Below are 11,089 nucleotides of genomic sequence, written 5' to 3'. Positions count from 1 at the left end.
CTGGTGACTGCTGCTCTCTGGTGGCCCTTTCTAACTGTCTGGAGGATATTAAGAACAGGACAGCAATGACTTTCGTCCAGATTAATGAAAACAAGACAGAGGTAATGAGTTTTGGTCACTGTTCATGATCTCAGAGAACAATTAGGGCCTCATTCAGAAAACTTCCAGTCACATACTAAAAATCTTGGTGTCATCTTTGATTCATCACTGAGTTTGATAAACAAATAAATGCTGTTGTGAAGGGGTGTTTCTGTCAGCTGAGTTCAATAGCCTGGCTTAAACCACACCTTTCAGCCAAAGACCTGGAGAGTTACTCCTGCTTTTATCCTGATTGGGTTACTGCCGTTCTCTGTACCCAGGTTTACCAGAAGCATCTTTATTCTGACTACACCTTGTTCAAAACGGTGCTACCAGGCTCTCAACAAAAAATAGACACCAAATTTCCCCTGTGTTGGCTGCATTGCATTGGCTACCTGTTAAGTTTTGAGAATTTCTGAGAATACAGTTTAAAGATTTCTTATTTCTTTCTAAGGCGATACATGGCATAGGTCCCCAGTCCGTCTCGGAGCTAATTCAGCCTTACACCGCTTCTTATTAGATGCATCTCTGTACTGACCCTGCACACACAGGAACACATTTTATTTATCTATTTAATCTGACTATTCTGCTTTGCACATCATGTATTTAACATTTATAGTGATTTTATATTTATTACTAGATTATTGTATAACTTTTGCACTGTTTTTTGAACTTGGTTGTTGCTTAGTCTTGTTTTTCCATGGAGCACCATTATACCAAAAATAATTCCTTGTAGGGTCAACCTACTTGGCAATAAACCACAGTCTGATTCTGATTATTTTTTGTGTAACATTGGCCAATGTCTCTACTTTTACTATATATTTATATTATTTTGACCTACAGCACTTTGGCACAACATAGATTGTTTTTAAATGTGCTATAGAAATAAAAATAATTCAACTTGATATAGAAACGTATTTCAAGTCATCCATCTTGCCGAGATGGGGGTTGCGCTGTGACCCCTGGTGGACAAATTATGCAGCAACAGTACTCATATCATGGTTGAAAGTTCTGTCTTCAGTCTCTCTGTTTCTTTTTAGTTATCATTAATTGGCCATTATAAACCAAATGCTGATAGCGATTTATCACAGACTCCTGCATTAATGAATTAAAATATTCATGATGAATAAAGAAGATGAATTGGCGCTAATGTGTATTTTTACTGTGTTATTGATGAGATAAATATTACAGTACACGGATCGCTCTGGTGTCTCAGAAATTGTCTCCATTTTTTCATACCAATTTATCATTAGTACAGTAGTGCTTGCAGTTCACAAATGCTTTGGCCTACAAACAATTTGGTTCACAAAAACAAAATTTGGTCAATGAACAAACTCGACCAGATTCCTTTTTTTATACTAGTGTAACACCGGCGGGGCGCATATCCCAGCATGCCCCGCGTACAATTGTAAATAGAAGGACCACGACAGGCACCCAACAAGCACCGAACCCAAATACACAGATGGGAAACACAATGTTGTCAGAAGCTGAACTGCGAAATGCAGATGCAGTGAGAGATTTACACACACTAAATACACGTTAGGATCGGACAGGGTATACACACAAGACATGGGCAAAGTGTAAAGTGAGGTAGACCTTCATGGGTCAGTCCATTGCAGGGCAATGGAAGCTGGAGAAATGCCATGTGAACAGCAGAAATGTGGTCATACAGGATGTGAGGGTGAGACTGTGTGCTGTATACAGAGGGTCTGACCTCACGGCTTTGTTTCAGTCTTTAGTATTGTGATGACATTGTGATAGCCCAGTGATAACTATACTGGATGGGTGGTACCCCTTTAAAGACACTTCCGGCATGTAAATGGAGAACGAAATTATAGTTATACCGAATCTCCTACACACAATACCAAGGTTACCAACTTTGCTCAGCTGACCGGAGTGAGACGTTCAATTCCCGTAAGATTTCAATGCGCCAGCCTGAGAGTCTGAAAACACGTCACACCAGATGCATGAGAGATGGAAACCTGGGATATTCAGTCGAATCAGATCAAATATGATGCTAAGTTAGTACTAAGTTAAAATATGTTCCGGACTTGTAACATGCACCCATGATGTGGAACAGTCAGCAGGCTGTCTCTGGCCACGCCCCCTACACTCGGTCCGGCCCCTGGCTTTTCCTGAATTCTGATTTCTTTAGATAAACATTGACTTCATTCATATTGTTATTGATTTATCGACAGACCATCATACGTTTTAGACGTTATAATAACAACACTCTATTGATCCCCAAAGAGAGAAATTCTCTCCTTGCCTGCCCCCTCTTACTGTCCATGATACACAAGCACATATGTAGAAAAACGTCAGCTTGGAAGCCAAGGCATGGACTTAACCTACTCTTTAGGGTTCAACTGGAAACTGCCCCATGGCCGAGCGGTCTCAAGCCTCCCAAGCAGCGTAAATGGCCTTTCAAAGTAAGGTGTATTCTGTTCTCCGAAGTAAGGTGTGGGTTCGAATCCAACTTCCGACAAAAGTTCTTCAATCGCTACAGCAGAATTTGAGCAACTGCTTGGCTTTAATTGCTTTGTTTTATTTTTGCGTTTCAGGCAAAACTACATAACACTTAAAGACACTTCCGGCATGTAAATGGAGAACGAAATTATAGTTATACCGAATCTCCTACACACAATACCAAGGTTACCAACTTTGCTCAGCTGACCGGAGTGAGACGTTCAATTCCCGTAAGATTTCTTTGCGCTAGCCTGAGAGTCTGAAAACACGTCACACCAGATGCATGAGAGATGGAAACCTGGGATATTCAGTCGAATTAGATCAAATATGATGCTAAGTTAGTACTAAGTTAAAATATGTTCCGGACTTGTAACATGCACCCATGATTTGGAACAGTGGCCAGGCTGTCTTTGGCCACGCCCCCTACAGTCAGTCCGGCCCTTGCCTTTTCCAGCGTCTAGTCGGGAAACTTCGACGCGTTTCGTACCGCTGGCACGAGTTCGGCTGCTTCGTTTCAAAATGTTTAATGTAGAACAGCGCTATGAAAGCAAATGTTAAAAGACATTATGTCAGGACTTTCACTGAAGGCAGCAGAGCATCATATGTTACTGCTAACGTTTCGTGTTGTGTTCAGGTTGTTAAATAACATATACTGTCATTCTGATTTCTTTAGATAAACATTGACTTCATTCATATTGTTATTGATTTATCGACAGACCATCATACGTTTTAGACGTTATAATAACAACACTCTATTGATCCCCAAAGAGAGAAATTCTCTCCTTGCCTGCCCCCTCTTACTGTCCATGATACACAAGCACATATGTAGAAAAACGTCAGCTTGGAAGCCAAGGCTGGACTTAACCTACTCCTTAGGGTTCAATTGGAAACTGCCCCATGGCCGAGCGGTCTCAAGCCTCCCACGCAGCCTAAATGGCCTTTCAAAGTAAGGTGTATTCTGTTCTCCGAAGTAAGGCGTGGGTTCGAATCCAACTTCCGACAAAAGTTCTTCAATCGCTACAGCAGAATTTGAGCAACTGCTTGGCTTTAATTGCTTTGTTTTATTGTTGCGTTTCAGGCAAAACTACATAACACTTAAAGACACTTCGGGCATGCAAATGGAGAACGAAATTATAGTTATACCGAATCTCCTACACACAATACCAAGGTTACCAACTTTGCTCAGCTGACCGGAGTGAGACGTTCAATTCGCCACAAGTCTGCACACCCAGATAACACGCATATAAAACGTATGCAACAGTTGTGTTACCTTTTAAATAGTCTGTAGGTTTTGCAAACTACTCTAACGCCTTTGGTGTCGCTGATTTTACGTTTATACTAGTGTAAAATAGACTTGCCGTAAGATTTCTTTGCGCCAGCCTGAGAGTCTGAAAACACGTCACACCAGATGCATGAGAGATGGAAACCTGGAATATTCAGTCGAATCAGATCAAATATGATGCTAAGTTAGTACTAAGTTAAAATATGTTCCGCACTTGTAACATGCACCCATGATTTGGAACAGTCAGCAGGGGGGGGGGGGGGAGGGATTATCTGCTCCCTGCATTTAAAAGTGCATAACAGAATTACATGACAGTGAGCGCAGGGGCAGGTAGACATTATTTCAACAAGCAGAAAACTATCAGAGGAAGCAGTTCATAATGAACATCATACAGAATACAGGAAGTCCCCAGAATAGAAGATCCATCCTAAGTCAGTCTTAAAGTCAAATTTATTGGTGTGAGAAGAGTAATACTACAGAACATTATAGTACAGTAATATTAAAAATAACTGCATACAGTACTGTACCTCAAGCCCACGAAAGAATAAAGCAGGGTGATGTTTTCATGAGCATCATAAAGTAATGCATATGTTTGATATTAAAAATAGTTTTAAACTAAATTAGTATGATAGGATCTATGGCCATCTGCTTTTAAATGCAAAATATCTTAGCTACATCAAGTCAGTCGAATATTCTTAACCAGCAGACTGTCTGTACATATGCAGATGGCTCCCTGCTGCCACCTGTAGGGCATCCACGGGCATATTTTCTTAAAAACCAGCCAGCCAGTTTATAAAAAGAACTCAGTGGCAGACTGCTTAGTGAACTGCTGTGATCTTCAGTTCAATTACATGAATATATAATTGAGCTGCATGACATTTCTTTAAGAATCTAAAAAAAGACATACTTTTGCAATGGTGTACAATGCAGATATTACCTAAATTGTTAATTTTGACCAACAATACACAAGGTTAAAGAAACAGCAGTAACAACCCCACGTATGAGTGTCTAATATGGGCAAATAACGTCACAGGTTTTAAAGATTCTGCAGCAAATTGTGATTCAATTTAAAAGTACAATAAACAAAGTTTCATGATGGAAAAAAACAAAGAAATAGCCATGGGTTTCTAAATACAATAACATTTTAATATTTAAAATTTGCACAAAAAAAAAAACCCTAAAAAACTGTCCATTTCCTATGACATGTTTTTCCCCCAGTTACAACACTCCCAATGTTGTGTAAATTACTGTACATCATACTCTTCAAAGCAATATATGCACAAGTACCACACAACTAAATATACTGCAGAAATCAGGCATAAGAGAGACAACTTGTGGCAGTCAACGGCAGACATCAGGTGGGTCACATGACACTCAGTCATCAACAATGTCCAGAAGGCAGCTTAGCTTCAGCTCACATGCGAGCTCCTCCTCCCGGCTTGCAGAGATCAGCTGCTCCAGCTCCTGTAGACGCCTCGCCATAGAACTGGCAGCTCCCCTGGCCTGGTCACTGAGGACACTGCGCTCCTTCTGCTACAAAAATGGGCACAGAAAGTCTCAACTGATGAGCACAGGGTACTTGGGGTCTTAAAATGTGAGCAACTGTGTAGCACAGGGTCAATACCAGGGCAAGTGCAGGTGGGGCAGCCATCTTTGGGGAGGGCACTACGATCTCCGATACAGACAGTAACGAAGAAGGCAAGAAAAGTGGTGAGGAGGAAGAGGAAGGGCCCAGGGACTCGACGTCAAGCCAGGTACGCAGCTGGTCCTCGAACCTGCAGATCCAAGTCAAACAGGAAATGGCTCAATGTTTATGCCACAACTCACATGAGAGAGTACACGTGTGTAGCATGTCTGTTCTCTGTCAGACCTGCGGCTCTGTTCTTTCTCCTCCTCAATGCGAGCCAGGAGGTCCTGGGGGCTGGAGGCAGCATCCAAAACAGGGGCAACACCGGATCCGGACTCAGGGTCCTCAACCATGCTGTGAAACAGCTTCTGTTGAAGACGTGGCCTGGCCATTCGAGGATGAGGCCACATGCTCTGGTGACACCTGCAATGGCAGAGACTTTGGATAAGAAGCCAGTATTGTACACCACTCTTGGGGATATGAGCAAGACTGGAAGCTGATGGCTTTCCCTCTTCTTCCATTTAATAGTAAATAATATTCATTAAATCTGCAGGTCACTGTTAACAGTCTATCTGGAATGTGTTAGATTTACATGGCTGGCTGGCTCTTACCCTGCCTTCCCCTGCTGCTTGTCCCTGTGCGTCTGCTTTACGGCATCCACCCAGCAGGACGGCGGTATGAAGCCCTGCAGCCCATCGCTCAGGAAATACACCGGGATTTCTCCGTCGTCACTGATGACATCTGAAGATGGTGGGATAGGTTCACACCTGCATGGCATCCCCAGTAGGCCCCCCCAAACGTCAGACCCACCCCACCCCCCTCACCTTCACTCACGGGGCACCCAGGAGGGTTCCAGTCCAGGAGTTGGTGCTCTACACAGAGCATGACAATTTCGTCCCAGGGCACCTCCCAGAAAGTGGGCTCCTTGTCCGGCCCCCCACCTCGGCCCACACAGTCCTGACGCAGCCTCTCCAAAAGGTTCTCCAACTGGGACATAAGGAGTGGCTGGCTGTGGCGGGACCATGGGATTTGAGATACGTACTGGAAGATGGAGGCAACCAGCTGGCTCCAAGGAGCTGGGTGGGGGGAGCGGTGGCAGCAGCAGAAATTTAAGGAAACAGACTAAGAAGCAGCCACTTAGCAAGAAATCCGAATTCCGAATCTGAGGCATGGACATACCCCCCACGGCTGGCAGCGGCCAGTCGGGCAGCCGCAGGCTCAGGACTGCCCCCTGGAGCCACTCCAGGTGCTCAGCCGAGTTCCAGAGCAGATGTGGTAGGCAGTCACCACCCCCTGGCACCGAGAACTCTGCCACGGGCCAGGAGAGGCCAGCCAGACTCGGGGACGACACAAGGCCAGCCAAGAAAGCCAGGACAGTGTTGTAGAGGCCGATGACGGGTGCAGGGCCCTGGGAGGGCAGTCCCGCCATGTCACGGTCCCTCCGATCACGGTGAAGCCTACCAGCAAACTCGCGGCAGAGCCCGGCCTCCACAACCTGCACCAACGTCTGCGAGACGAGCCGGGCTGGTGCCGTGGAGCGGGCAGCGAGCCACCTGACGGCATGGCGGATCTGCGGGGATACGGGGGTGATAGTCAATGGGATGGTTCAATCTTACCGAGGCCAGCGACAACATGCACACTCACCTGCTCGGATCCTTGGGGTTCGTTCGTGGTCTCGGGGATATGGACGAACATGTACTCTGAAATCAAACCTTCTTCAATGAGTGTCTGAAGCATCAGGTCTTACAGGGAAAGGAAACCGATGGTCAGACAGGAGGAACAAACCAACTGTATTAGCTCTGCATACGTAAACATAGCCTCAAGAGAAATGCTATAAGTAAAAGTAAGCGAATCCCACGCGACACCTGTTGTCATAGACACGGTTAGTGTCACACCTTCCTCTAGCCGTTCATCGCTGGCCCTGTGCCCAGCCTGCCCTGGGACCACCACCACCAGAGGAAGGGCCTGTGGCCAGGCATTAGCCTGCTGGATCTGCCGGAGCTGCAGCAGGGCGGATAACAGGAAGATGTCCCCGTCTTCCTCATCAGCCCCGGGACTGACTGCCGAGGGCAGCAGCATCAGCAGGGCGCCCATGCCCATCAGCCCCTTCCGCTTCTCCAATGCCAACTGGCCTTCCTCGCTGAGGGGCCCGCGGGCCACCTGACCCACAGTGAGAAACATGGCCTCACTTCCTGCACTTGCACCCTTCGCAAACATCTGTGTTACCACAGGACCTGCTAATATCACATAGTGCCAGACTATGCTAGGCTATGTTAAGCTATGCTAGACTAACATTAATGACAGAACATGCAACACAGGGGCATGAAGCCTGTCGATATTCATCGGCAAGTTCCCCCCTATCTGCCACACCTTCACACACACGTGCACTGTGTGCATGCGCTCCCCCACGCTCCGCAGGCCGCTGCTGATGCTCAAGGTTTGCATGTGTCCGTTGGGGACCATCTCCCTGTGTTCTTGCTTCTCCGAGTTACCGAATTTGGACTCCAGCCATTCTGTCAAAATCCTGCATCAGAGATGGGAGGGGGGCACAAATGTAAGCTCCAGGACCTCTAAACCCAACTAACACCCAATCCCTCCCCGAACGACACCCAGTTCCCCCACTTACTGGTTAGCAACACTGGCATCTCTTTCATGATCACTTGGCAACAAGAGGGCTGCCTTCCAGAAGATTGTGTCAGATGGGTTCGAGACGCTTGCTGCCACCAGACTGAGCAGGTCCAGTGGCCCCCACACAGATTCGCTGAAGTGGATGGAGATGTAGATGAGCACATGGAGAGTGATGGATGGCTAACAGCTACTCTACAGTAGCACCATACCTCAGGAGCTGCTGGTAGAACAAGTGGACCTTCATCTGATGCTCGGTTTCCCTTCGCATCTTCGCCAACCTGCAGAAGGCAGCAGCACTGGTTGTCGCGTTGAATACAGCCGTCTATGGGAGCGAATGCGTCAACAGAGCCGCCATCTTGGGACGGGGTAGAGCTCCTTTTAAATGAATGAACGTCTATCAGGGACAAGCTGGCATTCAGAAATAAAGAACCATAAATGGGCAAATTTGAGAAGCGATTTTTATTGTCTTGGTTCATTATAAATGTCAGACATGTATTTACGACCGAGCCACGAGTAAATCGACAGAGAAGCGGGTTTTCTTAACACAGCCTACTTTTATGTTCAAAATGTAATGCACATATAGGTATTTTTTCATTCTTCCATTCGAAATAAACATACACTACTCTCCTACTACATGCAGAACAATGCAAATACAAAACACAACAAAAAAAGGCCAGCAATGTTAGCTGAAAGACCCTGGTAATCTCCATGATAAGCCCCATTGCGTTACCACTCATGCATTTATGCAGGCCGGCCCGTGGCATTGGCAATATAGGCAAATGCTAAGGGCGCCATTCATCCAGGGGGTGCCACAAACGGAGGAAGAAAAAAGTGTAACATTCCACTATTCTTAAAGCTAGTTGGTATTAATGCGTCTTAATATGAAAAGAACAAGCCCACATGAATTTACCTGCTTAGCAAAGCCTATTAAGTAATAATAATAATAATGATGATGATGATGATGATGATACGTAACTTTCCTATGAGCCGCCCCCCCTTGTAACCTCCCTCAATAACGAACACAAGTTGATCTCTGATCACGGGCATTTATTCACATATCTATCCGGTCGAGCATGCCGTGAGAACTAGATAAAATAAAGCACATACATCAAAAAATGAATCAGTAAAAACACAGGCATTTTCCTAAAAATAACCAAACACAAACCTAAATAGGCTACAGCTTGCTCACGCCATTAACTTATGACTGCAGCTCATACAATAACTCCAATATCCATGAATATTGACGTTATAACTTAAAACACTTTCTCAGCCGCATAACAAATGCTGCACTTATAACTGAGCAAAACGAAAATGTTACCAGCAAAACTGACCAGACCTAAACCCAAACGCAACATTAGTTCCGCTATAGTTTCCCTACGCCTGGGGGGGGGGGGGGGGCGCCGGCGCTGATGCTCGTGTAACCGGTCTCGTTTGGGTCTTTGTTTACGGCCCGATCGCGCCAAGCGAGTCCAGTTAAAACATAGTCCCGGTTAAAGTCCGAGAGCTGATGCTCTCACTCTGCGTTGTGTATTTTTTTTGTTGTGTGTGGTGTGTGGGTGCGGGAGAGGGAGAGACGACACCGCGTGGCTTCCTCTGAACTCGGGATCCGACGTCCCTTTATTGGCACGTGTCTTTTCCTCTCTGGTAATGAAGAGCAAAGCATTAATTCCCCAGCAGCATGTAGCAGCTCAACATTCTCTTCCTCGAAGAGACAGGGAAAGAGCAAAATGAAAAAAAATATACATCAATATATAAAAAAATAAAACAAACAAAACATACCTGGTAATGAAGAGCAAAGCATTAATTCCCCAGCAGCATGTAGCAGCTCAACATTCTGCCCATGTGCACCCCGACAATAAAAAGAAAAACACAAACCAAATGAAGTTCATACATTAAAATATTGCTTGATATATATTAACAATGATATGCTTAAACTTTTATTACAGGAATTTTATATAATAATAAAAGGATTATTTTCTATTTAATTAGATTAATGAGAGAGCCATGTTACCTCTTCCTCGAAGAGACAGGGAAAGAGGAAGAGGAAACACGTCACGCCCCCTTTTAACCAGTGGGAGGCACCATGAAGCAGGGCCTTCTGGGAATTCTCCTTACTCCCTCTCCTATTCATTTTACCAGGATTTTAATAACTAAGGAATTTTGAGTAATTATACATATCAAAACAACTTTGTTACATTCACCCCCCTAGAATTACACAAAATTCTTACATAGGGCGGGAGAGAGAAAAAAAAAAACAGACCAGGAAAGAGCATTATACAAACACAGTATAACCCAGTGAATCAACTACCCCAAAGTAGGGTCAAGGAGCACTTGAAGCATGCATGGCGCCTTGCAAAACCTCAAAGAACATCCTCGGGAAACCATAGTGCCATATACACTACACAGCTCAGTCCAATGACTGTTAACACCCATGACAGCAACATCATGGTACATACAGGACTTAATAGAAAAAAAAAAAGAAGAGAGGAAAAACACCATTCAATGTGCCAAATAACAAAAAGAAACAAAGAAAAAACAAGCACTAATGTGCCTCCAATCTATCTACTCTCAAAGGAGGGAACAACATGTGACATAGACTCAAGCAACCGTCGAACAGGTTTAATCATCCTCCCAAACCGTGAAACACGAGAGCCCTCACCTACATTAACTTGAGGCTGGCTAAACCCAGGGTGGGAAAGGATGTGGGGTAAAGGAGATACAACTACAGCACCTTCACTAGGAGAACCCCTAGAGTCTACCAAATTATGACATGTCGGACTAGAGGTATCAACTGCAGTCTCTGTACAAGGGGTATCTGGCTGTGCAGCCGCCGTCTGACTACTGACTGGAGAGGTATCACAACCTTCAGATCCAACGTGATCAACACCAGCAGAGAGATCCTGTAAGGAGCCAGCTGGAGAAAGCACAGATGAGGGTACATCAGAATCAACTACTGACAAATTGTCATTACTCACAACTGAAGAGAGCACATTATTACCTTCAGTCCT

At 45.0% G+C, this 11,089-nt stretch overlaps 1 protein-coding gene across 1 annotated transcript in view; it reads right to left on the bottom strand.

The window, feature by feature from the left end:
• Window positions 1–4,258: 4,258 nt before the first annotated feature.
• LOC125727578 (germinal-center associated nuclear protein-like) overlaps window positions 4,259–11,089 on the bottom strand; it is a gene marked incomplete at its 5' end in the record, with an annotated part of 75,050 nt that continues 68,219 nt past the window's right edge. Inside the window, one exon of the mRNA XM_049004402.1 lies at window positions 4,259–5,359. Coding sequence (XP_048860359.1) covers window positions 5,201–5,359 — 159 coding nt within the window. The remainder of the gene's footprint in view (window positions 5,360–11,089) is intronic.

Source organism: Brienomyrus brachyistius, unplaced genomic scaffold (assembly GCF_023856365.1).
Source record: "Brienomyrus brachyistius isolate T26 unplaced genomic scaffold, BBRACH_0.4 scaffold103, whole genome shotgun sequence".
Lineage (NCBI taxonomy): Eukaryota > Metazoa > Chordata > Actinopteri > Osteoglossiformes > Mormyridae > Brienomyrus > Brienomyrus brachyistius.
This window is presented reverse-complemented; position numbering and strand designations above follow the sequence as displayed.